The following is a 27,812-nucleotide window of genomic DNA, read 5'->3' as shown; positions in this document are numbered from 1 at the left end:
TTGCGTCAGATCTCAGCAGGACGTGGCTGAACTAACATGAACATTTCTGACCAACATTAATCACCCATGCCTACTAGGCTTTGGTGTGCATAAGCTCACTCACTGCCATTAGTGGTAAATGATCTGTGCTCTTTAGTATCTGAGCCAGGCTTCCTCAAACTTGGCCCTCCAGATGTTTTTGGCCTACAACTCCCATGATCCCTAGCTAGCATGACCAGTGGTCAGGGATGATCTGAGCCTTCGTTGTCATAGGAACTGATTCAATATAGCTCAGATGGTTAGAGCATGGTGCTGATGATGCCAAGGTTGCAGGTTTAATCCCTATATGGGACAGTTGCATATTCCTGCATTGCAAGGGGTTGAACTAGATGATTTTCGGGGTCCCTTCCAACTCTATGATAAAAAAGTATCCCTTGTATATATTGGAGGGACCATAGCTCAGTAACAGAGCCCATGGTTTGCATGCATAAAGTCCCAGGTTCTATTCCTTGCGTCCTCAACCAAAAATATCAGGGAACAGGTGATGGGTAAGATCTCTGCTTGAGATCTTTGGGAGCTGTGGACTGTTAGAATAGACAGTTTGGGGCTAGGTGAACTAGTGATCTGACCTGTTATAGGGTATATTCCATTGTTACAAACACATATTTCCTCTAAGAGGGGGTCAAGCAAAAATGTATATATTAGTAATTTGCTTTTTCTGCATACCACTATTTCTGCATACCACAATACCCTATTTCTCATATTTTAAGACATACCCATAAAATAAGCCATAGCAGGATTTTTAAGCATTCAAGGAATATAAGCCATACCCCGAAAATAAGACATAGTGATAGGTGCAGCAGCAATGCTGGCCGCGGCAGGAGGAGGAGGAGGAAAAAAATAAAACATCCCTTGAAAATAAGCCATAGTGTGTTTTTTTGAGGAAAAAATAAATATAAGACGTGTCTTATAATATGAGAAACATGGTATTACTGAAATGCAGAATATCACTTAAGTTTTCAGTCAATCCCTGCTCCCAGCATTGAAATCTACAAAAATGTTCCTTTTTTAATTGAATGCTGTTTTATGTAACAGTCATTAAGAAGATAAAGAAAAAGGAAGAGAATTTACAGTGGTTAGGTTGTTAGAATTCTGCATAGGACAGGGGAAGAAAGCTTTATTTGTTAAAAAGTATTTACTAGAGAGAGGAGAGTACCCAACAGATTTGAAAGCTTTCACTTTAAATATATATATATGTGTTTTTTAAAGGAACCCAGTGACAATGGACCACTCTTTACAGAACTGAGTTTCTACACACGAACTGCTAAACCTGACCTAAGTAAGTGATCTACTGGTGTTTGAATCAACAAAACAACTTCTTTAAACCTTTTTGAATATCCTGACGTGAGACGTTGGGAGAGGTGTAATAATATATTTAATGATTCATGGGCAACAAAAACCATAGTTCTCGGAGGGCTCTGAATGGTAACTTTGAGGGCATACCTAATTACAACTCTGTGTTTCTTCATAATGGTGCAGTGTTGGGTAGTTATTGAAGGTAATTTGTTTATAAACAGGGCCTACTGAACTGGAACACTTTCTCTTGTCCTTTTTTATGCTCGAAGGTCACAGCCCATTGAGGCTGCAGCCACTAATTTCCAAGGGGAAAGTGGAATTTTCATAGCACAAGGTGGCTGTTCAAAGGGGGGAGAAAGCATAAGCAATTTTAATTAAATAATATACTTGAATTTGCTAGGAGGCGAGATGTTTGCTATATTAAAATTGCCAAGAAGGCAGAAAGAAACTCGTGGAACGCATAAATGATAGAAAGGGCACAATGCAGTTCCTAAATTGAGCCCTTTTAAATCCCACTAATTTCAGTGAGAGAGACCTAAGCACACGCCTAACTCAGTTGTTAGAGCATGAGACTCTTAATCTCAGGGTCATGGGTTTGAGGGCCACATTGTGTAAAAGACTCCTGCCTTGCAGCGGGTTGGACTAGATGACCCTTGTGGTACCTTCTAAATCTATGATATTGTTGAGCCTTAAAATGCTTAGCGTTGATTAGGTCACATGCTTAGTAACTAAGGGAGCAATCCTATGCACAAACAGGTTGGCCTAAGGCAAGCTGGTGTAAGTTAAAGTTACACCAGATCCAAGCGCCATTCAGCGGCAGGGCTGCTGCTTTGCCTAAGCCTGGCAGATGGAAAACAGACCTGAAAAAAGTGTTCTGTGCTGGGTCGCCAGGTCACATGACCAAACTGATTGGGCTTAGGAGCCCTCCTAAGTCCCTTACCCCTCCATTCTGGTACAGCCCCAGAATGCCACTTTTTTGGGTACACTGACCTTGGCTCTGCCAGCCGAGCTGGGATGAGCAAGTTATATGAGCATATCCTTAGCTGAGCCATGATTGGGGACTTAGCACTGGTTGAGCCAGTGCGTCCTAATCTTTTCAACCTGGCAGATCTTGCCATAAGATTGCCCCCTTAGTGAGTTAGTAGTAAATGTTTAGTACTTATCCATAGGTGTTCATCATTTTGCTTTCTGTCTGATTTAACTAATCACATCCTTACACAAATATGGCAATAATTGCTTTGCAGAAAGCTGTAACAATGCATATTTGGAAACTTTTTTTCTTGTTTCAGTTAAGAAATGGATTTCTTCTCACAAACTGAAATACTTAGGTGTACCCAAGTACTGGGGTTCTGGCTTGCATCAAAAGAACGGCAAAAGGTACAAACCTTTTCTTATTTTTGAGTTTATAGGATTTTTCATAGCCACTACTCCCCTATGTGAGTTTCTCACATTCTTACCACATCTCAGTAACGGATGGCCTTTGGTGTTATGTCAGCATTCAGACTTAAAAGTTCATCAATGTGAAAATATCGGAGGTATTGCCATGTGAGAATAAACTCTATATAGAGAATTAAACCTGTACTAACAGTTAAATTAATGTTACTGATGAACAGATCAATGTTACTGGAAATATGTATGGACAGATACATGCAAAAGGCATTCTTAGATTAATTTTAGAACTTTTTTCTGAATTGTATTCAGTTGTGTCCCTCTACTTGATGGGAAGCTCTTGAATGTAGTAGCAGCAGTTGTTTTTTTCTGGGGGGACGCAGCGGTATGCATACCCCTAAACATTTTGTGAATCTAAGTTTGGCCTCATTGAGGGGCAATATTTCTATATGAGTAGGAAAATAAGAGTACCCCTAAACATTTTTAATAGGAAAAAAAGCACTGAGTAGTAGCTGGAAATACAATTTTAACTGATTCTCCCTTCCCTTCTGGAACCTCCTTCACCTCCCAAAGTCTTCTCCAGAGGGTTGGGGAAGTAGCCCAAGAGGCTGCAGGAGAAAGGGGGCATTTTTTTATTTTTAAAAAACCACCCACTCAGACAGCTCACAGAAGATTCTACATGATCAAAGAGCCCTTTTGTTTGGGGAGGGACTGAATTTGTCTATAACCCTCTATCTTTTGTGGCTCTTTAAAAAAAAAAATCAAAACCAAGGGTTTCTGAAGACACACCCTTACATATAGCTCAGTCGTTAGAACATGAGACTCGTAATCTCAGGGTCATGTTGTTTGAGGCCCACATTGGGTGAGATTCCTGCGTTGCAGGGGGTTGGACTAGATTATGCTCGTGGTCCCTTCCATCTCTGTGATTCTAGGAGCAACTTTTCACAGTCAACTAATACAGTTTCTAATTTCTATGTGAGTCACAAAAGCCCTCCCGTGTGGACTCCACGCTTTCCGTAATTTTGCTTTCTGGTTTCTGACCAGAACTCCTTTCTTTGGAATAGTTGCTTGAATGTTCTGCAGCTTTCAGCAGCAGCTTGTTATGAGTACCACCACGAAAGGGTGGTGGGTGCTGTGGGTTCCATGGTGGTGTTTTCATTTTTAATAAAATGTTGAAATGTCGTATCCTGCTGCTCAAAAGCAATAAGAACTAAAGCAATCTGTTAAAAGTGCATTTTCAATGGCTGTGAACCAGATAGAGTCCTCGGTGGGATCAGGGCATTCAGACTTCATTGCAGGGCATTAGCACCAAAGCAAAAGAAAAGTGAGTCAGTTATGTGTTATTTCCTCTACAGCCATCTTTTTCTCAGAGCATGGAATATTCACAAGCATTATAGGGCCTTTTTGGCATTTTTTTTGGAAAAGCAGCTCAACATCAGCATGATTTTTTAACTTCTTCAGTTTTTTGTTTTTTAAATGAGCAATTCGAAAATATAGAAGTGTAGGACCTAAGTCCCACCCGGGTATTAGGAGCAATGGAACCACACAAAGAGGCAACATGCCAGGCAGGATACGACAAGATTTATTTGCTCAGCATATGCTAAGTAAATGGTGCAGTGCAATCAGCTCGCAACCTGCACACAGAATTGTGGAATTACAATACTTTTATACAGTCAAAAACAGGCCAACACCTTATTTCCTTAACTACAAAAACGCATGTATTCCAAATGCCATACACCCTTATCTGGTCCTGTGAACCCAGCTTGTACTCTCCTCCTCCTTTACTTGGCGTTAAGAGAAAGGCAGGCATTTGATAACAGTTTGCAAGCTACACGCCCATGGGGCCCCCTGCCTGTGTCTCACTTCATGCCCCTCTATACAATGTTCTGGGTATTTGAATCCTAAATACTATACAACTATTTTCATATCAATTATGTGTGTCTTAAATAAAAGTACTGGCCCTTCATTAGGAATAGTAGGTAGAAATGGAAAGTAGGAAACAACCATTCATCAAATTATTAAATGAAAAAAGTAGAAGAGGAGAGAGAAGCAGCCTGACCCAACCTTGTCATTTGACGCAGAGCATTATCCTTTCCATTTAGTCAACTGCTTCCTGTTTCTGCAATTGAATCTTATTGAGGTTGGTGGGGCAGTGCCCCACCGGCTATAATGGATCAACCTCCACTGCTTGAAAGAATTACATTTTCAGTTTGAGATCATAGTATTTATGGATGATCTGCTTCTACACGATCACGCCTGCCTCCTAAGATATTTTGGTGAGGCCCAGACCTCTGCCCCACCAACATCTCTTTCTCCCGCTGTCATGGGACAGGAGACCAGACCCTGGAACACCCTCCCTCAGGAACCTAGTCTTGTCCCTGTTCATCCTTAGTAAACTCGCTTAGGAAACATCCTTAGGAAACTCGCTGTCTTATTCTGACAGTCCTTCACTGTTCATTTGTTCTCCTGTTTAGATTGCTCAGATTGCTTAGATTGTGTGTTATCTTTTTTGCCACATAATTTAAATAAATACATTTAATGTATCTATGGTAGATATTAAATTTCTGTTGTTAAATGTGCATGTTTATTCATTTTGTACTGTGCTTTGGGGCTTTTTTTCTTTGCTGGAAAGCAACCTAAAATTTAAAATACTTACACTAAAAAGGTATATATATTTTTAAGGTATCTCGTATGGATTATCTTAAAGGCTATGTTTTCTTTTTCTTAAACCAGCTACAGATTTATGGTAATGGACAGATTTGGGAAAGATCTCCAGAAGATTTTTGAAGAGAGAGGAAAGCACTTTACCCGCAAAACAGTATTACTGTTGGGCTTGAGAATAGTAAGTCAAAAATTAAGTATTATTAATGTTATCTAATGTAGTTTCTTTGCTTTAAATTAACTTGTAAAGAGTAGTTGCCCTCTGCTGTGTGTGGTTTATATATGCTGAAATTGTTCTGTTATGTCTTTATTAGCTTGATGTTTTAGAATACATTCATGAACATGAATATGTGCATGGAGACATCAAGGCCTCAAATCTTCTCCTGGGCTACAAGGCTCCACATCAGGTAACTTCCAGGTTTTTTCTTTCTTCATTGTTTAACCTATTGTTGTTTTTTTAATGGAGCTGCTGTGAACCTCAGCAGAAATCTTGCCTTTATGAATGTGTACAGCATTAATATTTCTGCTTGACATTTATATCTAGTTAATGTTGTACATTTTTTATTCACTTTGCTGGCAGTTGATCAAATTGGCTATTCTGCCCTGAATAATATTCAGGAGAATGCTTGCGATACAAAATGAATTTCAAATAGCTATTTGGGGGTGGAAGTTTAAAATTATATAGTACACCGGTGAATTACATTTGCCTGTCTGCTTTGTCAATTTTTTATTTCCTTTGTTTGAGGAATCCATCAAGCATAAGTGTTCTGTTACTTGGAAAACCTGATTTTTAACATGTTGATTGTTCAAATCAATTGGTTTACAGAAATATCTGTAGCTGTCTAATTTTATTATTATTATTATTTTACATCTTTAGTGTTTGGCAAATGCACATACAAAGTCCATAATTTCCCCTTGTTTGAGTGCTTATCTTGGAGTGAATAAGTGAATGTTATACTTTTTTTTAAAGTGGCCCAACTAGCCTTGCAAATGAATTCGTGACACTTACTAGCTACCCACATGTATATGGACTAAACTGGCCAGAGGTCTAAATGTCACTGGGCAATTGCTTTTTTATATATATACCCAAGTAGGAGTGCCAGCAAGAAAAGATCAGCTCTTGCCCTCATCTAATAAAGATGCCCATTTAAAGTTCACTGCTGTTCTGGCATTGCTGAACTGATCTCCATCCTCTACCTAATTCCCTCCCTTCCCTTCCCTTGGATGTCTTGTGTTTTTTAGTCTGCCAGCCTGAGGTCAAGGCCTGTGTCTCATTTTAATTTATGTACAGTGCCTCCCACCAGGACTGTATTGAATTTTTCATTGATGTGAGCTGCTTTGGGAGACAATATTTTTGTCCGAAAGGTAGGATGAAAATATAATTATTAAAAACGGTTGAACAATTTGTTAAATCCTTTATTATCAAATTAAGTATTCAACCAGAGGGTAGAAAACTCTTGGTCCTATTGGGGGAAGGGAGGGCAGAATTTCTCAATTTAAGGTATAGGGAAGAAGATGGCGCTAATACTGACTGGAGTCACTATGCCAATTAGTGAGTCTCAAAACAGATGCAAAACATTCCTCTGTCATCTGAGTGGAGTAGTGTCTGTTTGTTAAAAAATGAGCAGGAGTCTTCTGTAATTGAGTGAAAGCACTTACAACAACTGAGCATTCGTGATAGGTTTTAAAAATAAATTATAGATCAAACTTATCTTGGTGACTTCTTGATGCAAATCGGAGCCTTCGGGTCTCCACCAGCTCACCTGGGGCAATTTGGTCAGATCCATGCAGCCAACCAAATGTTTCTTTTTCAAGGATTATGAGACAATATAGTATTTACCTATATAGTTTAAAATACACCCCCTTTTATTTTTAAAGCTCGTATTGGATTGCTCTAGGTCAGAGACCAGGAATCTGTGGCTTTCCCGTTGTTGTTGGACTTCAGCTCCTATCAGCCCCAGCCAGCACGGCCAGAGATGATGGGAGTTGAATCCCAGCCTTGCATTTAAGCCCTAGCCTGGTAGCCACAAGTGACAAAGAATTGCATACAGGTGAGCAAACAGGCTGTTGGAGGAGAGATGGAGTGCTCCTTCCCTGCCTTGTGTCCATAGAAACCAGGCAGGCTGACAGAAGAGAAAAGAGCCCTCCTCCATGCCCATCATAGAAATACAGAGACAAGAGCAGGCATCCCCAAACTTCAGCCCTCCAGATGTTTTGGACTACAATTCCCATCTTCCCCAACCACTGGTCCTGTTAGCTAGGGATCATGGGAGTTGTAGGCCAAAACATCTGGAGGGCCGCAGTTTGGGGATACCTGGACAAGTTTCCTGTGCCAGTCCCCAGCAGGATAGCATTTTTTTTTACAGGCTAGTAACTTTGGTGGCGCTGTGGTTAAACCACTGAGCCTAGGGCTTGCTGATCAGAAGGTTGGCGGTTCGAATCCCTGTGACGGGGTGAGCTCCCTTTGCTTGGTCCCAGCTCCTGCCAACCTAGCAGTTCGAAAGCACGTCAAAATGCAAGTAGATAAATAGGAACCGCTACAGCGGGAAGGTAAACGGCGTTTCCATGTGCTGCTCTGGTTTGCCAGAAGCGGCTTTGTCATGCTGGCCACATGACCTGGAAGCTATACGCCGGCTCCCTCGGCCAATAATGCGAGATGAGCGCGCAACCCCAGAGTCGGTCACGACTGGACCTAATGGTCAGGGGTCACTTTACCTTTACTTTACCTAACTTTTGTGGGTTTGTTTGCAAGGTTGTTTTAATCCAATGGTCTTCCCATCCCTGCTCTAGATAGAAATACAGCATATAGGTAGACTTGCTTTAACGTCATAGAATCATAGAGTTGGAAGAGACCACAAGGGCCATCCAGTCCAACCCCCTGCCAAGTTTCTTCCTTTATTTAAACAACAACAAAAAGCAAGTATCTCACAATGGGATTGTGTTATATTGGAGTACGTGGAATCAATGATTAGTCACACCCAGTCATGAATGCCCCCTCCATAGGCAAGGTAGTGGAGAGAGTGGTGGCAGAGCAGTTGGAGAGATTCCTGAAAGATGTGGACTAGCTAGATCAATTTCATTCTGGGGTTAGGTTCGTATTTTTGACTGAACCAACCTTGATCACCCTGATAGATGACCTGGATTGATAGAGGGACGGGGGGATACATCTTTTGCTCCTGCTTCTCAAACCACCTGCAACTTTTGATACAATTGACAAGGGTGGCTTTCTGGGATAGGTATTGGGGGCACTGGTTTATCCATTGCAACCTGCACATAATCCTGGTGCTTAAAAACTTGCACCGGCTGCTCATATGTTACCTAGCCAGGTTCAAGGTTATTGTATTAATTCGCAAGGCCTTTAGCAACATGGGTCCAGAGTATCCAAAGGACCACCTGATCCCTTATATCCCATCTTGATCACAGATCTTTTGCGACATCTCTGTTGGCGATCCCCTGTGGCTCAGGTGGCATGGCTCGTGACTGCTAGAAGCCATGTGTTCAGGGCTGTGGGCCCAAAACTATGGAGCTCCCCTCCTGACTGAGATTAGACAGGCACCTCCTTGCTGAACTTTACATGCATGGCAGTAGAAGCTAGTGTTCTTTTTTATGATGACTTTTTATTGTTTTATATTCTGCGTGGCTTATGTTTATGTGCATTGCTTAGAAGTATATAAATGACAGTATATAAATATATAAATGACAGTATATAAATTACTTTAATAACGCAATAAGTTAAAATGAATAATTTGTAGATGCTAGTTTAAGTATAACCTAAGCATTTGAAGTCTGAATGATAAGAGAATTTTTGAAAGTATTGTAAAAGGGTCCTTATAAATTCCTGGATGAAGCTGATCTTTGTGCATTTGGAATCTTAATAGGTGTACTTGGTGGATTATGGCCTCGCCTATCGATACTGTCCAGAAGGCAACCACAAAGATTATAAAGAGAATCCCAAGAGGTGTCATGATGGAACTCTTGAATTCACTAGTATTGATGCTCACAAGGGGGTGGGTAAGTAGTTCTGCTTTGCTTCTTGCATAACCTTTCCTGTGGTTGCTGTGCAAGGTAATGAGCTTGAAAATGTGGCCATGTTGAAATACTGGTCTAAGGTAGCCCGCTTACATATCAAGAATTAATTTAGACACCAATGGTGAAAAATAATAATAATTTTAAACTAAAAAGGGTCCCATCAGGAAGTGTGGCATGGGTCACTGTGCCTCAGAGTACATGTCTTCTAAGTTTACTAGGTTCAGGATCTTGAAAATGTTGAACCCAATGAGGTTTTGGACTTGTGCTAATGCAATGAGTGGCTCCCCATTCTTGTCATGCTGCTGAGGATAGTCTCAAAAGCAATTTGCGAGACAGCATGGGGTTTTCTCTTCTAAAAGAAACCCCACTGGACAGGTGCAAATCCTTGGGTACCACTAAAGTAGCTGTTTGGATCCCAGCCATTGTAATCTCTGACACCACTTAGAAACCTCATCAATTACACACCTCTTCTCCCTGCACCATTTGATCTCCAGCCAGGCAGAACAGCAGCTGGGGACTCTACATACCTCATCTTTCTATTCACTGATGACACTGGATGACCCTTAGAAGACCCTGAACTATGAGCGCCTGTAGGCCTGTGACCAATAGTACCATGCCAAATCTTTGCCGATGTTCCACACACTCCAAAGAGATCCCGTCCATCAGTTTTGAAAAAAACCTGTTGCAGTATATTGATGGCTCCCTTTGGATTCTTTTGGATTTTTTTATAGTTCCCAAGCTTGATCTATAAATCATCTATATATCTTTAAATTGACTATAAAACATAATTGTGAATTCAATGCTCTGTTTTGTTTGCAGCTCCATCAAGGCGTGGTGACTTGGAAATTCTGGGTTATTGTATGATCTGTTGGCTTTGTGGTAAACTCCCTTGGGAAGACAACCTGAAAGACCCCAATTATGTCAAAGACTCAAAAATTAGGTAAAACTCTTATTTTTAATTTTCAAAAACAAATTTGGCTTATTCAAAATAGTAATCTTTCAGCTTGGCTGATAGCGAGGCCCCCAAATTCAAAATATTAGTCAGATGTATAGTTGGGGCTTGACTACCCAAAAGGAATGAGATTACTCTATTTTCCAATACCCACCTAACTGAATGAAAAGCCCTTATTTAAATAATATGATAAGCTATTCACATTGATTTTGAGTATTCCTCATTTTACATAAAAGAAAACAGATGACAGGGCTGGCCCAGGACATTTTGCTGTTTGAAGCATCCCCCCCCCTGCTCATCACCCCCCTCCTCCAAAGTCCCTCGCTTCTGCCAGCACACTGAGGCTTCCCTGGGTGGTGGTCAAGGAGGTGCAGCAGCAGGCAGGCTGCAGGGGCGTGGCCCAGACAGTGGTGCATGGCTGCAGTGGCAAAGGAGCAGGAGGAGGTGCCGAACATCTGGCAGCAGTGAGCAGCAGGCACACAGCGGCACCGCCACCTACAGGAGCCTACTGCGCCGAGGCAACCGCCTGATGGGCAGGCCAGCCCTGACAGGTGAACATACTGAACATGCAGCAAATGGAAAGCGTAGCTGTTGAACAAGTAGCTCACCATCCACTTTTCATCATTCTCATTGCACATACCATCCAAACTCAGGAATCCCATTAAATGCACCCACCTGTGCACTGCTACTGTTGTTGTTCGCAACAGTCTGGTGGGGCCTTGGTAATAATAATAATAATAATAATAATAATAATAATAATATCTTTATTTATTTATACCCGCTCTGGGCGGCTCCCAATTGAATATTAAAACAATACAGCATTAAATATTAAAAGCTTCCCTAAACAGGGCTGCCTTCAGATGTCTTTTAAAATTAGGATAGCTGCTTATTTCCTTGACATCTGAAACTGCATCTGAAACTGCCAGAAACTGCAAACAAGGGCATAGTATAATCTGTTACTGCTGAAAATTTCTAGACAATGAGTACATACTACCTACTCATCCCACATCCCTCTTAGTTCGCAACAGATTCCTGACATGATTAGCATGACCATAGTTTTTTTTTAATGTTGTGCTCAGATGTGTTTTTGGACAAGCTGCCCTGAAATAACCTAGATGCTGAATCATTACCACGGTGTTCCTCATTAGCTAGCAGCCCTTGCTTTCGTGAATCACCCCTCCCTGCTCTGCATAGCTGGAATGGGGAACCTGTGGGCTAGCTGCAGCCCACAGCCAGATTTCATCTAGCTCTCTGGGTCCTGTTTCAACCATCTGTGGGGAGGGAAAGGGGCTTAGCTGTTGTGCAAAGTGTGTGGTTGCAACTCCATCCTCTGCAAGTAGATCTGCTGGCGTGGGGCCTCTTCACAGCATTCCGCTGGGGTAATGTGGCCCTCAGCTCTGAAAATGTTTCCGGCCTCTTTGGTCATTGTAATTTCAATCTGCCTATTATTTCTGCTTTAAAGTTCTGACTTTCTCTACTTTCCCAACACAGGTTGGGCCAATTAAAGGCCCCGGCTTTCCTATTTGATATACATGCATGATTCTCTGGGAATTTCATGATATAGTAACACATCCATCAAAAATATAATGCAATAATATTTTCATTCATCCCCAGTTTTGATTGCCTGAATATTTTGAGCAAATGTTACTAAATGAGATTGTACTATATTAGAAAATGAGATGTTTTATTCAGTACTAAAGTATAATTTTTTAAATTTAAGGGATTTGCCCCATTTTTACTCTCATCATTGTGTTGATACACACTTATTTACACAAGGGAGAAAATTCACCAAAAATACTAGCAGCTGATCTCTTAAACATAACTTGTCTGCTTTCCCCCCTGTCAGGTATACAGATAATATTGCAGACTTGATGAGTGAGTGTTTCTCTAAAAAAGATAAACCAGGTAGGAAGATTCAAATTTCATATTAACCCATAATGAAACTTTTGTAAATTTTTTATTACAAGAATTATAAAAAAGAATTCAAATGGGGTTTTTGTTGAAACAAAAAGTGTCCAGGATCTGCTTGTTTTTAGAGAGCTTGTGGTGCTCATTTTCCAAACAAAGTTAAAATGACCGCTTGAACAACTTGCTTCATATTTGTACATTTTGAATTTTGCAAATATAGTGAAGGTTGTCATGAAATTGCAGGTTGAAAGGATTGGCTTGCAAGGAAATATTTTTTCTTTTTAATGCAGGGGGGCAAAATTCACAGCTATTAAGATCGTTTAGCGTTCACACATAGACCACCAATGGGATCTGAGTTGCCAGTGGGATGCCAGAGGGATCCAGATTCTTCAGTCATAGCATGCAGCACACATGAAACATGTCTGGCTTTCAGATCATGACAATTTTTGCTTGCTTGAGAGATGTGTGTATTTGTGCCTGCAGACAAAACAAGCACTTTATGTCTAAAACACTGGGAAACGTGACATAATTTCTGGGAAGTTTAAAAACTCCTGAGTGAATTGAACTTTGAAACTGTAAGTCATTGGGCTCAAGTCTATTTTCATTTAAATAAGCCCTCCTGAGCAAGACTAGTATATTTTGTAAACGCCTCCTTCCAAAGCAAAATTGCAGGGTTGTTTGTAGTGCTTTCTTACTGAAATGCTAGGATGGCTTTTTCATGACGAAGGGCGATATTCAACGTAAGCCCTACTCCGAGTAAACGCTTGAAATCAGATTCTGCACAGCGGCCATGGCTGAGTGGTAGCATAGAATTGTGTGAATTTTCTAGGTGAATCGCTTTAGAATGTGTTTGTAGTTATAATTCAATCTCCTTAGACAGACACTTATTGTTTATTTCAGATGAAATAGCCAAATACATGGAAACAGTGATGTCTCTGACTTATGCTGAGAAACCACCATACGAGCAGTTACGAGAAATACTTCTTCGGGGTCTCAAGGACATTGGTCAGAAGGATGATGGTATACTGGACTTGGATGTTTCAGAGAATGGAGACATTCCAGCAAAGCCTGCACTTAAGGTCTTTATTTTTTAATTCAGATCAGTATTTAATGCTTCTTCTTTTCAGCTGGAAAGCGAGTGAGTGCTGTTGGAAATGGGTGTCACGTAGGTGAAATCCAGACTGGAAGAGGAAAGGGAACAAATGCACACTTGAGACTTGACTATATTTCATGAGCAAAAGGCTTGTTCCATCTTATTGTCACTGGCCTGAGTCCAAAGAGTTACTTTAGCCTTTCCCAAGAGCTTGCACGTGTGCCACTGGGAGGGTTTCCCCCCCCCTTTTCTTTTATGGAGACCTCTGTGCCACATCACAAACCACTGTTGAAATGCCTCTTCACACAGTGTAAGTGGCTGAAGTGGAGAAACACACATACACCCAAGTCTCCTTGGAACTCATGTGACAGCTAGGAAAAAGCTCTTTGGAGCTTGACTACCCAGAAGGTTTTCTTTTTTTGTGCATTTCAACATGGCAGATACAATTTTCATGCAGGAAGTCATTGTGTGGCTCAGGTATGGATAAGCCGTGGCCCCGCAGATAATGCTGACTACAGCTCTCACGATCTCTGAATGTTGACTGTCCTGTTTGGGGCTGGCTGAGGAGAGTGGGGAGACCAACAACAACCAGAGGGCTACAAATTCCCCATCCCTGCTGGGCTATCAAATCTTTAATTGACATGATAGCTGAACAGTGAGAGAGACTGTTCTACAGATAAACCACCAGATGTGTTACTCCTGTAATGGCATGTAAACCAAGCATTCAGTCTACTTCTATATAATATCCAATATTTTCCTTATCAGAATTTTATCCATAAGATTGGTATTGGGCAACCAGGCTATTTGATCAGAATATAATTACTGAGTACTAGCACAATGCTGTTCATGAACAGTAATTAAAAAGATTAGAAGTAGGATTTGGGGTTTGCCATAGTAATACATTTCTATGATGGATATTTATTTAGTTGTATCCCATGGGTAAAACACTGATGCACCAAATGCGTGTATTTCAGTATTTTTCGTATGAACTCTGTATAAATGCTGATTTTAATGCCTGTAGTTCTGAACAGAACTCGATCTACAAGTGTGTGAGTGTGAGAGAGAGAGGCAGAGAAAGAAAGAGAGGTCAGTTCCTTCTTTTCCTTTTTAGAGGCCATCTCTTTGCAAAAGCACATTTGACTGCTTTGTTATTCATAAACAGGAAAAACCTTCAGTGAATATATGTATTGACAGAGATGTCATGAAATGACATTATTTATGATTCAAGTGTAAGATTTATTTGAAGTCTGCTGTGTATATACAGGAATCAGCATCCACAGCTCAAGGTGGTGATGTACTGATAGTTGAGACTGAGGAAGGTTTTTCACCTAATGCTGATGACCCAGAAAGCAAGAGCCGCAAAAGGAAGCTGGATAAGAAGGAAAGTACTAGCACCAAATGGCTGTGCTCAGAGCAACTGGCTGAAGAGAAGGATGAAGTGATAGTACTAGACTGAGCACTGCAATGCTTCAACCAATGGGACGTGCCAATAGGAAGATGGTTCGGATGTGCCATTTCTCAGGGTGTGGCTGCTGTCATGTGCTGACAGCTTCTAGGAGCCACAAGTGGGAGCTGAGTGCAGGGTAGGGACCAAAAGTCAACAACCTACACCAGAAGGAACATGATGTGTCTGCTACCAGAAGTACTCCTCCTCCTCTAACACCCCATACACCCTGCCAGCTTCTGCCAACCTAGCAGTTCGAAAGCATACCAGCGCAAGTAGATAAACAGGTACCGCTGCAGTGGGAAGGTAAATGGTGTTTCTGTGCGCTCTGGTTTCTGTCACGGTGTCCCATTGCACCAGAAGCAGTTTAGTCATGCTGGCCACATGACCCTGAAAGCTGTCTGTGGACAAACATCAGCTCCTTCGGCCTGAAGCGAGATGAGCGCCACATCCAATAGCCAGGTTTGACTGGACTAAACCATCCAGGGGTTTACTGCAAAACAATATTGATTTGTCGGCTAATACAGCTTGAAATATATACAGTCATACCTCGACATCTGAATGCTTTGACTTCCGAAGGTTTCAACTTCCGAAGTTGATAACCCCGGAAGTTTTTTCGCCGCGCAGGCCCGGCGCACGCAGTCGGCAAATGCACAGAAGTGAGAAATTGCGCTTTGCTCATGTGCCAACTGTGCACCTCGACATCCGCAAACCTCGACTTACGAAGACGGCCGTGGAACGGATCGTCTTCGTAAGTCGAGGTACCACTGTACAGTCATACCTCGGTTTAAGTACGCTTCAGTTTGAGTACTTTCAGTTTAAGTACTCCGTGGACCCGTCTGGAACGGATTAATCCACTTTCCATTACTTTCAATTGGAAAGTCCGCTTCAGGTTAAGTACGCTCCAGGTTAAGTACAGACTTCCGGAACCAATTGTGTACTTAAACCGAGGTACCACTGCATAGGAATAGTCATAGCAGTAATTGTGGAATTAACAGTATTGTATGTTGAAGTCTTGTCACCGGGAAGCACTGTCTACAATGTTCATTAGTATACTTGAAATTAATAGATCGTGCTTGACATGTTGACTGGTGTAGCCTATATGTTTAAAAGCTTTTAAACATATGTTTAAAAGCTTTTTAAAGCTAGAGTTTCTTAATCTTTCAGTCAAACCATATTTTAACAAAGAGGAGTGAAATTTGAAGTGGACTAAAAAAATGGATAGTTTAGAGAAGAAGCTGTTATCTTTCCATTCTGTTCACATAACGTATGTTCCGGAACAAGAAATCATTATTCCAGAGACTTCAAGGGAATATTGCTAAGGACAGGCAATCAATTGGCTTCTGTTGCCTGAGCCAAACAATAGCAGAAGCTATACACTAGCACATCTCTATGAAATGCATTAAAATGTTGAAAGCAAATACTGCATTTGGATTTCCATGGGCCTGACTTACTGCACTGGATGTTTTGCTGCACTAGCGCAGCAGTTGTGCATAGACCATCTCGTAGCAGTGCTGTAAGATCCGTTTCATCTGATACTATCATTTTCCTGCAACGGAAGGGCGGGATATAAATCTACCTAAATAAATATCTGGGACCCATCACTTTTTGAGTCTCTTTCAGTGTAAATTGATGTGATTGCTCTTGCGTTGAAACAGGCAGTTGGAGAATAAAGCCTCAGTCAAACAAGAATTAATCTTAGCTGGTGACTCTCTTTCCATCCCCCTCAACCCCCACCCTGGCAATTGATTTTCGTCTATGATTCAGGTTGTTAGCCTATTGATGTTTAGTTAATTGAAGCTATAAGTTGCACTGAAATAATTGGTCTTGCTTCCAAGTAAATATCTTTGGGATCATGTTGTTGATCTTTCCCTCTAAGTTGACTTTAAATACAGGTGATGGCCATATGGTATTTGTAAGTTTGCTTTTCCTTTCCCTAAACCGGGAAATTGTATTCTGAAAGATAATCTTCAAATGCCTTGTCTGAATCGAGAGCTGTATATAGATTTAAAAAGCGTTCTCAGTGCTGAGGATCTTTGAAAGGGAAGTGCTCTGATTTACAATTCAGGTAAAAAAGCCACACTTTAGTTAATTGAACCAATTAATATATTAATGCACTCAGCTCTACTCTCTCTAGAAGTGTTCAATTGGTTTATCTTGGCATTTAGCTTGGTGGGAATCGTGAATCCAATCAGCATTCACTTGTTTGGTATGCTAACGTATCTGTAAGCGGGTGGGAGAATTGTACATAATGTAGTTGAATGGATTCATAGTCTAGCTGTTAGTTTTGGACTACGACCATTCATAGTATAATGGTTAGTTTTGAACTAGGATTTTAACGATCAGGGTTCAGATGTTGAGCCAGTGACTGTCTTCCAGCCTAACCCACCTCACACGATTGTTGTGAAGATGAAAAATAGGGGAGGAGGAAAAACTCTCGAAAATGCAGGATGTAAATGTAATGAATAAATGAATGACAATAAATATATAAACAAATCCAAAACTTTTTTTTCTTCCTAACTCTTTTTAGAATAGATGTGCCATGCTTCACAGCAGCACTGGGTTAAAAAATAGAGATAATCTCTTGAAGAGCTGATGAATATTTGTTCATTTTTAGAGATTTGTACCGTGCAGATCATCAAATTCCCAAGATGGCCATCGAAAAGGTCATATGACATTAAAACTAAAACAGGAAGACACCACTGTGTAGCTGGCAAAGTACAGTTATAATGTGATCACAGCTCTCAGTCCCAGTTAATAGTGCTGGAGGTAGAACACAGCCATCATGACTATTAACCTTACATCTCCATAAATTTGTCCCAGACTCAGATAGCTTATCTAGAAGAATGCCATTTCAGAGGTTAAGAACCAACAGGATGCAACAAGTTAGGCTAAAAATACTTTCCATTAACGCTTTGCCAGGTTGCCAACTTACAAAAATAAGAGTCGTAGCTATAAATAAAAAGTTGGTCATAGTTTGCTTTGCACCTTTTCTTTCCTTGCTCTCCTTTTTGAGAATTAATAGGATCAACATCTTAGCATGTAGCCTTGCCATCCCAAGAACTAGAACCTCTTTTTCCGAGTGAAAACTCATATTCTAAAAGAGCCTGCTGATCACATGAGCACAGTATTATGCCTGCAGGCTGTGTTAGCCATTTCATAATTGATTCATTAGTTTACTTATGATTGGTGTGTGGGAACGGCATGATCCTTGTAAAGGACAGTGTATGAAGGGACTTTCAGCATTTAGCAGTTGTTTCGACTGGATTTCAAAGTGCAGCTTGATAAAGATTTTGTTCGTAGCTCAGCACTGATTTTTACACTTCCCATTCTGGGGGAATGGGACTCACCATTTCTCTGCTCTTTCCAGGCACAGTCTCCATTTATAACTTCATGTCTGAGCATCCCCACTTTTTTTTCTTTTTTCTTTTGCTCTTGAGCCCTCCCCACAAAAACCTGAATTAACATTTGTTCCAATTCAGCTTTAAATAGTGGGTTTTCATGGGGGAAGATCCGGAGCAAAGAAAAAGGGTGCTTGGACAGGGAGCTTTAAAGTGTGGACGTGTGGCTGGAAAGAGCAGGGCAAAAGATAAGCATGGATAAACTCTCAGAAGCTTAGTTTCCTAGAAGAAAAATTCAAAAGTAGAAGCGTTTTGTCCTGTTTCTGACTGGTAAAAAATAACTTTCAGTTAAGCTGAAGAAATGATCATGGTATTCTGAATTATGAGGTACTTCTGGTAAACACTTGTCATTATCAAGTCAAACAGCATTTATAGGTGGAAAAATACACTTTGCTTATTGTTATAATACTACTTTTCAGAAGAGACAGAGTGTTATACGCGTCAGGGGAAGGAAGGATTGATAAATCTAACAGCACTTTTAAAAAACAGCAATCAAAGAATTATAGAGTTGGAAGGGACCCTGAGAGTCAACTAGTCCAACCCTCTGCAATGCAGGAATCTTAGGTAATGCATGACTTTGGTTAATTTTTTGGAATAGAGGAGAAAGTGTTTGGAAGCAGCTAACATCGCATAATGCTAAGGTTCCAAAGTCTTGATGTTAATCCCTCTTGTCCCATCAATCCCCCTGATGAGCCACGAGTGGTCACTCAGACTCTCCTGCAAGGACATTCGTGGGCTGTAGTAATTAAAATTGATCCAATTCAGTTGGACCAAATAGTACTTTGTATGCCTCCTCAACATGGTGTCAAATTGCATGCAAATCCTGAGTGTCAAGGAATGCGGGTGGCACTGTGGGTTAAACCACAGACCCTAGGGCTTGCCGGTCAGAAGGTCTGCAGTTCGAATCCCTGCGATGGGGTGAGCTCCCGTTGCTCGGTCCCTGCTCCTGCCAACCTAGCAGTTTAAAAGCACAAAGTGCAAGTACAGTGGAACCTTGGTTTATGAACACCTCGGTTTACTAATTTTCGGTTTACGAACGCCGCGGACCCATCTGGAATGGATTTCCATTACTTTCAATGCGAAAGTTCGCTTCAGTTTATGAACGCTTCAGTTTATGAACAGACTTCCGGAACCAATTGTGTTCATAGACCGAAGGTAAACGGTAGAAGGTAAACGGTGTTTCCGTGCGCTGCTCAGATTCAACAGAAGCGGCTTAGTTATGCTGGCCACATGACCCGGAAGCTGTACGCTGGTTCCCTCGGCCAGTAAAGCGAGATGAGCGCCGCAACCCCAGAGTTGTCCGTGACTGGACCTAACAGTCAGGGGTCCCTTTACCTTTACCTGAGTGTCAAAGTGGCTTCTAAAAGTATCAGCTCAGGCTTCCTTGCATGGCACTGTTTTATGCTAAGCATAGTTGGCTCCAAACCCAAAGTTGGACCTATTGCTAGATTGGAAGAGGGAGGAGTGTGTGAAGTTAATAAAGTTAATAAGCACTTTCAATCTAACTTTGGTTAGAAGATGAGACAGTCTTGCGTATTAATTGGACCTCAGACAACTCTGAGATGAGCTGTTGTTCTCCCTTCCTAAAAACGAAATTCATTCGAGAACTATATTTATATGTGTAGACTCCTCTTCTGCTATTTCATAATTTGCATCCTAAACACACTTACTAGGGAGTAAGCTCCACTGATCACAGTGGGACATGCATCCTGAGTAAGTATACATATAGCATGGTAGGCTTCTCAAATGTTAAACTGTTGGGTGAACTTTAATCCAGTTTGTGCTAGGGTATATATGACATATCAGAATGGCCAGTATTGTGAAACATCTGCTGCCTACCTTAATTGAAATTCTTTCGCGCTAAGAGATCTACATTTTCTCCTCTACTATAAATTTTAAAATGATTCTAGTTCTGCGATTTATTAATGAGACATTGTTCCCAACTTGGCTTGAATCTAATTCACTTTCATATGTAATGGATGATGTTACTTTAATATTTGCATGGGTTCCGTTAGCTCCTGCTGAAAGAGAAGTTATCCTCATTGTGGTGCAGTGAAAGCATCCATTATTGTTCCTGTAAACTACTCAAGCCGTGGGGCATGTCTTATCCTCAGTGATGGGCCCATTGATGGCACTCGATAACTGTTAGGAAACATTTGAAGTGAAATAAATATGAATTAGTGATTCATAGTTTGCCTTGCGCTCTGCATCAAACATGGGTGTTGCCTCTGTCAGAGAATGATGCCTGACTTCTCTTGCCATGTAACTCACCTGCATCGAGATTAAGAAATCCCTTTTTTATTGAATAAGCTTGGAAACAAGATAAATGTCCTTTTGCTTTTTGTGTGGGAAGTATTGGATATCTGTTTCCGCAATGAGCCTTTTAAAAATCTCTCCTCGGTGCAACCAGGAGGAATGCGTTTATATCCTGAATATAAAAGCAATACAGTGGTGAAATATTCCTCCTTAATTTTGGTCAGAACGAACAAAAGTGTCTGTGTTTATTCCTGCCTAATGCATCACAAATCTGCTGACATGCTAACCTTGGAGTCTTGGTTGGCGTTAATCAGGCCTGTGCACCGGCAGGAAAGATGTACCTAATGCACTCCATCAGTGCAGTTTGCATATGGAAGTTCTCACAGGGGAGCTGCCCTGTGCCAGCTGAGGGTTACCTGCCCACTGCAGTTATTGTATGTAATTATCGAACCAATCTGTTCAGCCCAGCAGGGTTTAGATGGTAATCATGAAGCAACACTTTGGAAAGATGTAATGCACTCTCCCCTTCTCTCATCAGCTATGTGAGGTTGCAACCACTTCAGCAGCTATTTCAGTAAAGCTACACGTTTGTCAAACTTACCCCCCCAAAAGCAGGCTGAACTTTCGCAGTTATTTTTATGCTTATGGGCGAAGATGTGTTTGTGTGTCTGGCAAAACGTACTGGCTTGTCGACATTCATTGCAAAAAGATTGGGAAAAGAGAGATACCCGATTTATTTTAAAATATTTTCCATGCTCTGTTGTTTTTAGAATATGTCTAACCTGATGTATCTTTGGTTGAGAACCAGGTCTTCCCATAGGGTGATGTGGCACGGGGGTGGGGTGGGGGCTGCAGAGATAAAGGAGAGACATTTTTTTCAGGCTCAGTTCCCATGATGAGGAAGGAGGGAATCTGTCTCTGATCCGTGTCACTTGAACATGTTCCCCACATGATTAAGTTCTCTTTCTGCATTAATTTGCATTTAAAAAGAAAAAAAGAAAGAAATCCTTAAAAATATTAAATGTATGCATTTTCTCTCAAAATGTGTCCTTAACACATACTTTGAATTAACCAAGAACTAATTGGAGAAATGTGAAATCAGGTGCATAGCAAAGTTCCATTGCACATACTGTATTGGTCCGAGAGGTGCAGATCTGCTCATTTTGTATAGCAATTTGCAAAAATCAAATTTCTTGTGCATTCCTAGCTGATGCTGTCCACATATTGTAAAAAAAATGTGTAGTTTGTTCCCTGTGATCTCAAAGACAAGAAACTTTAAAATAAATATTTGGGCACAGTTACTAAGGAATCACACAAAGTTCATTTTCTAGTCTGTGGCTGGGGGAATGCCCTTGTCTCTGAATGCAATCCACATGCATTTTAATGATCCAGCATTTGATGTATTATACCTCATGATTGCAACTATAACCTTGTTCTCCAACAGACTATGGGTTTGCATAGGAACCTCATTTAAACAAAAACAAAAACCTTTCAAAATAAGGGAATGAAAACCATGGTGTGTTAATTATGACAAAATACTATTCCTCTTATGGGCTTTTGATCTGGTTACTCACACAAGGGCAAAGATGGAGAAAATGCCAAACAGTTTACTACAGTGCACTATCATTTTGTGATTTAACTTGTCTGCATGCACTTTTCTGCTTTGTATAAAGTGCGGCTTTGTTGTTTTGTTTTGTTCGGGGATAGACGAAAAGAAAACCAGTTGCTGCCTCAGAGCCGGCCTCTACTGATGAAGACAACAACGAAACAGCTGTAGAAGATGCGAAAAACATCAAAAGAAGAAGACGTGCTACCTCTAGTAAGTACCCCGTTGGTATTTGTCATAGATTTTTCATTTTGCTAAAAATAAAAAAAATCAAGTTTTGCAATAAATGCTACTCTTTTATACTAGGCAACCTGGAGAATGTAAGGTTGTCAGCTGTCTTATCTGCAGCAAATGCGAAATATGCTTTTGGCCCAACATATAAAGCGGATGGTTGTGGTTGGTTGTAGTCCCTAGCCCCTTTCCCCGCCTTTTATTTTCCTCTCTGTTCTCATTTTCATCCTCCCCTATCTTGTCCAATTCACTGTCAGGAAGTGCTCGCTCCCCAGGACCAATTCGTCACAGCAGGTTACAGCCAGAGGCTAGCAGCAGCCGCCGCAGCCGCCGTATTCAACAGTGAGTGGAGCTACTTTAAGAAAAGGGAGTTATCCAGATAGACTGAAAAAGAACCTTGGTGGTGCTTCGGCATAATTGGTAGCTTACCAGCAGACCAGCAGAACTTTTGAAAGCAAGATTTGCCAGCCCCTGCCACCCAATATCTGTTTAGCAAGAAATGCCAGAGGTTAGATGTTGGAGCCCACACACCTTCCGCCGCTGAGCCTGTCCTTAAGAGACAGGCATCGGTGCAGGTGATGCTATTTCCAAGTGAAGATGCATGGTGTATGCATAACTCAAAGGACTCGACTTCCACCCAGTCTGTTATGCTTATCTAGCCTGGTATGGCCTGCTCTGGGATGGATGAAATCCATTGCTTGGTTTTTGTGTATGTTTGTTTTTTTTAAAAAAAAAATTGTTTGGAACTTTTATTTTTTTTTTATTTTGAGCTTTTGTTAACATGTGGAAACGTGTTAAGAGGGAAACCCAGCTTTAAAATGAATCTGTCACCTGTTAAACCTGTTAAACATGAAGCTGTTATAATTAAGTTGTTGATTGTTTAGCTTACTTGGGGGAGGGGGGAATCAGAGAAGTGGATTTTTTAAAAAAGCTTTCAAAAACTTTCTGCATGGTTATTTTTGGGGTGGCGGAGGTACTTCAGAGGAATGGAATTCCTCAGTCCCCATATCAACTGACCCAGACTCTGCAATGATTGTCTGAGGTCCTTCCTCGTGTGCCTCCTCCATAGGGTGGCAACATGAGAATGGGCCTTTTCTGCAGTGGATCCCTGTTGGTGGAATAATAATAATAATAATAATAATAATAATAATAATAATAATAATAATAATAATATATTATTTATAGCCTGCCCATCTGGCAGGGTTTCCCCAGCCATTCTGAGTGGCTCCCAACAGAATATTAATAACATCAAACATTAAAAACTTCCTTAAACAGGGTTGCCTTCAGATGTCTTCTAAAAGTCAGATAGTTGTATATTTCCTTGACATCTGATGGGAGGGTGTTCCACAGGGAGGGCGCTACTGCTGCAAAGGCCCTCTGTCTGGTTCCCTGTAACCTCACTTCTCGCAGTGAGGGAACCGCCAGCAGGACGCTGGACCTCAGTGTCCGGGGCTGAACGATGGGGGTGGAGACGCTCCTTCAGGTATACTGGCCCGAAGCCGTTTAGGGCTTTAAAGGTTAGCACCAACACTTTGAATTGGAGCCTAACTGGAAGAAAAGTGTGTGGAGCGAAGTTGTTTGGGCTGCGAAACATAGGCATGTAGCTTTCTCAGCAGCGGCTAGCATCCAGTTGGCCCGGCACTGAAGTGTTAACTTGCAAGTGTTCCATTTCTATGCCACTGAGCGCACATTCTTTCAGCGCCATTCCGTTTTTCAAGGCTGAATTGGGCCCTCAGTGTTCAAGGCCTCTAATCCATTATGCGCCTTCTTCAGTCAGAGACCCCACACACTATCTGGTCTGTTTTTTCCTGTTAAGCTGTTGGCTAATCTCTCAGTGTTTCCAGCCATATTATGTATATTTTCCATGGTGTTTCTCCAGTAATACAACTTTGCACAGATGCAGTTTCTTTATTTTCTGTTCCCAGTAACAAACCAATCATGTGGTGTTGAGAATTGGTCTTGGTACCCCACCTCCTGTTTTAAATTTCTTGAAATATGGCTGGCATTTCTCCCATGTATCCTTTTCAAATGTCTGAGGTTGCAGTGGGAATTTCAGCATAAAAGTGTGTGGTGCTCCTTCTCAGGTCCAGCCATCCTTATTCCAGGATGCTGTGTTCCATTTTGCTTTTCCCTGAATTTCCATTCCCTCCCTCCTAAGAGCCAGTTGGCATTCCTTGTCTACTGAGCAAAGTCAGTCATCACTGGGCTCCTGCATTTGAGATCCCCCAGTTTATTATTATTATTTGTACTTCTGCACACCTTGGAGTTCCTCCAAGCCTGCTGATGTATCCTAATTTTGTGTGGATGGTGTCCTTTTGGCGACATGAGGACCCAACATCAGGATAATGAGTTTGCTATTAATATGTGAGCTTGTTAGTGGGAAGTACAAGGTTTTTACTTTTCCTAGTGCATGTTTTATGTGTTAATACAACAACAGCAGCAGCAGCAACAACAACAACAACAACAACGGTTTTATTATTTATATACAACAACAACAACAACAACAACAACAACAACAACAACAACAGTTTTAATATTTATACCCCACCCATCTGGCTGGGTTTCCCCAGCCACTCTGGGTAGCTTACAGCACATATAAAAACATAATAAATAGCTGAGATCGTAGAATTGTAGAGTTGGAAGAGATTCCAAGGGTCATCTAGTCCAAGCCCCTGCAATGCAGGAATCTCAGCTAAAGCATCCATGACAGATGGCCACCCAACCTTCCCTTAAAAACCTCCAAGGAAGGAGAGTCCACAGCCTTCCAAGGGAGACTGTTCCAGCTCTTACTAGATACTAGAGATGTTTGCCTACTACTCCCTAGTTAAAGCTGCATGAGTGCTTGTATGCTTCTTTATCTTTTTTTGTACTGAGAAACATTAGTTGTTTCTGGACCTTGCCTTCTGTGTCCCCTTTAGGAATATTAAATTGCCCCAATTCATTTCCCTTTGTTTTACTTTCACTGTTGGATGTGAAGCTGATTTGCTCATTTTTGAGCAAGTTTGGATATAAGGGTGATAGGAGTAGCAGAATGGAGAACTGACTGCACTCTACTTAACTGGCACATGGATCTCATTTGCAGTCATATTTGTGTCCTGAAAAGTCTTGGAATACACAGATCAGATCTGACAGCAGGCAAGGGGAGAGATCTCTGTGTTTTTAAAGTGATTTAGACAATGGAATATCAGCGAGAACAACCAATGCAAGAATCACCTACGCTCCTTCTTTACCTGCTAAGGCACCACTGTCCAAACAGCCCTTGCTTTACCCAAAAATGTATTTCCCGCACTGGAGCATCAGTTTCTCACAGAGGGACTTACACGCTTGCAAATATATATTGAGGATTCATTGCCGTTAGCCAAACACCTCTTTTCTCCCTGCCCTACATGCAACTCAGATTTCTAAACAGTTGTGGGGTATTTTTATTGGTCTCTGAAGACATAAGACGAGCAGCTGGGAGGTAAGGGGTGCTGCAACAACAGCAAATAAAGAACTTTTTGTGTGTGAACACCTATGTATACAGCTGCAGGTCCCTGGCTGTGGATCTGCTGTGAGACCATTCTACATGAAATTACATTGTTATTGCCAATATTACAGTACAGGAGCATACATGGAAAGTATTCATTTTAGAGGTTGGGGTTCATGCAAAGATAGGGGGCTAACCTGAGGCACCTCCCTCCTCACTTGAAGCTGGAATGTATTTCATAGAATCATAGAGTTGGAAGACACCACAAGGGCCATCCAGTCCAACCCCCTGCCAAGCAGGAAACACCATCAAAGCATTCTTGACATATGCCTGTCAAGCCTCTGCTGAAAGACCTCCAAAGAAGGAGACTCCACCACACTCATAGAATCATAGAGTTGGAAGAGACTCTATGCGTTCTTTCCCACCTTTTTATCCTTCCCCTCCCTAACCCCCAGGCCTCGGCAGCTCATGTGGATGCTTGGGGAAATGCTCTTGGTGTCAGGACTGTAACAAGTGAATGCTCCCCAAGCATCCCTGCTAACCACTGGACTCAGGAATAGAGGAAAGGACCCATTGTGTGCCTAAGAGCTGCCTCGCATAGTCCTCTCCTTTGGCAATGTAGACACACAGGGATCACTCTCCAGGAATCTTAACAGGGGCCAGATGAAATCGCGTAGAGGACTAGGTACTGCCCATAGGCTGCCATTTCAAACTAGATAGTTTGTATAGCTTGAAATACTATAAACTGCTTCTACAACTTTTACTGCTATAAATTAATTTTGTGGGGTTCAAGAGTGTCCTAAAGCTGATGTGAGCAGGTTGGGTTCCCTTTCCAAATGTCTGGTCTAAATCAGTGGCAAATTCACGTGGATTTTCCTTTGTTAATATAAAACGTTCTGATTATATCCTGACCACCTTACCATAGTGAATATTTCTAATCTCTAAATTGTTTTTGTAGAGGCAGGAGCCACGAAACCCAAGGCACTGAAGACCCCTCCCAAAGCCAAGAAAACCTTGACCCCCAGGAAGAGGACCCAGAAATAGGAAAGTCTAAATGATGAGTGCTTGCTGCTTTTTACTAGTTACTATTCTTTTCCCAGTAATCATGGGCTTTCCCCTTTTTCTGTATGTGTTTAGCCTATAGGCAGTCATAATGCGGCACTGCATTATGTAGCTGAAACTGGAAAGGGGGTATTTTAAGCTTTTATGTACAGTTTATTACTAGTACAGAAATTTTCAAAAAATCTTGAATGGCTGTTTTTGCACTTGCTCGTTTAACTGTTTAGTTTATGTCAAACTTGAATAAAAATAAAGTCACAATTCTGGTCTCTGTTTAAATGAAACCTGAGGCTGAAGTAGAAGCGTGTTTGGGTGCAAGTTGCGTTGGGATCCAGGTGCTGTACATGCAAGATAAATGTGCTTCCGACTGGGGTGCGATTGCAGTTGCTAGCTCAAGAAAAGACTGGCAATATACATTTATTTAGGGTAACTTATGTGCCCCTGGAAGATTACTCAGGTGGGAATGCAGCACACAGTCTCAGAAAGGTTCCCTGCCCCGATGTACATACTTACATGGCTGGAGCTATACTAGCAGCAGCTTTGACAAATCTTTGCCGAAGGAGTTTACAGTTTAAGCCACAGAAGACGTTCGTGGGGTGGGGAGCAGACCAAGGCCAGAACAAACAGGAAGGATATGCAGTCATTTCAGTCCCAGGCACTATAGTTTGGTCCAGTTTGGTATTTGTTCATCCTAAGGTCGAGGTCCAGGAACAGAGCTGAAAGAATTAATGGAGCTTGTTTGCACGAAAGTGTCTCTGAGAAGCAGTCCCAGGCCGAAGGGGCAGCAAGAGAATAAGTGAGGACTGACATTTGGGAGCAGGGCTTGGAGTGACTTGAGGATGGCAGAACTGACCAAGGGAAGGTTCCAAAAATGGATGTCCTCAGATCCAAGAGTGGAGAGAAGGAGAGAGATAAGGCAATTGTTACTATTTTTAGAAAGCAAGAAGTTGGTTCGCTCAATGAAAACCTGCAACATTAGGGA

At 41.4% G+C, this 27,812-nt stretch overlaps 1 protein-coding gene across 4 annotated transcripts in view; it reads left to right on the top strand.

The window, feature by feature from the left end:
- Positions 1–27,091, top strand: part of VRK1 (VRK serine/threonine kinase 1) — a 39,636-nt gene extending 12,545 nt beyond the window's left edge. For 3 of the 4 annotated variants that reach the window (XM_035106459.2, XM_035106450.2, XM_035106440.2), the window contains exons 4-13: positions 1,249–1,318; positions 2,625–2,712; positions 5,458–5,566; positions 5,700–5,792; positions 9,264–9,396; positions 10,234–10,354; positions 12,213–12,271; positions 13,175–13,353; positions 22,176–22,287; positions 22,563–22,728. In XM_035106459.2, coding sequence (XP_034962350.1) covers positions 1,249–1,318; positions 2,625–2,712; positions 5,458–5,566; positions 5,700–5,792; positions 9,264–9,396; positions 10,234–10,354; positions 12,213–12,271; positions 13,175–13,353; positions 22,176–22,287; positions 22,563–22,651 — 1,053 coding nt within the window. In that variant the 3' untranslated portion in view covers positions 22,652–22,728. Of the gene's footprint in view, positions 1–1,248; positions 1,319–2,624; positions 2,713–5,457; positions 5,567–5,699; positions 5,793–9,263; positions 9,397–10,233; positions 10,355–12,212; positions 12,272–13,174; positions 13,354–22,175; positions 22,288–22,562; positions 22,729–26,729 lie in introns of those variants that run through there. The other variant, XM_035106469.2, reaches the window with a different exon arrangement.
- The last annotated feature ends 721 nt before the right edge of the window (positions 27,092–27,812 follow it).

Source organism: Zootoca vivipara, chromosome 1 (assembly GCF_963506605.1).
Source record: "Zootoca vivipara chromosome 1, rZooViv1.1, whole genome shotgun sequence".
Taxonomy (NCBI): Eukaryota; Metazoa; Chordata; class Lepidosauria; order Squamata; family Lacertidae; genus Zootoca; species Zootoca vivipara.
The sequence above is the reverse complement of the archived record's forward strand: the minus strand, read 5'-3'. Positions and strand labels throughout refer to the sequence as shown.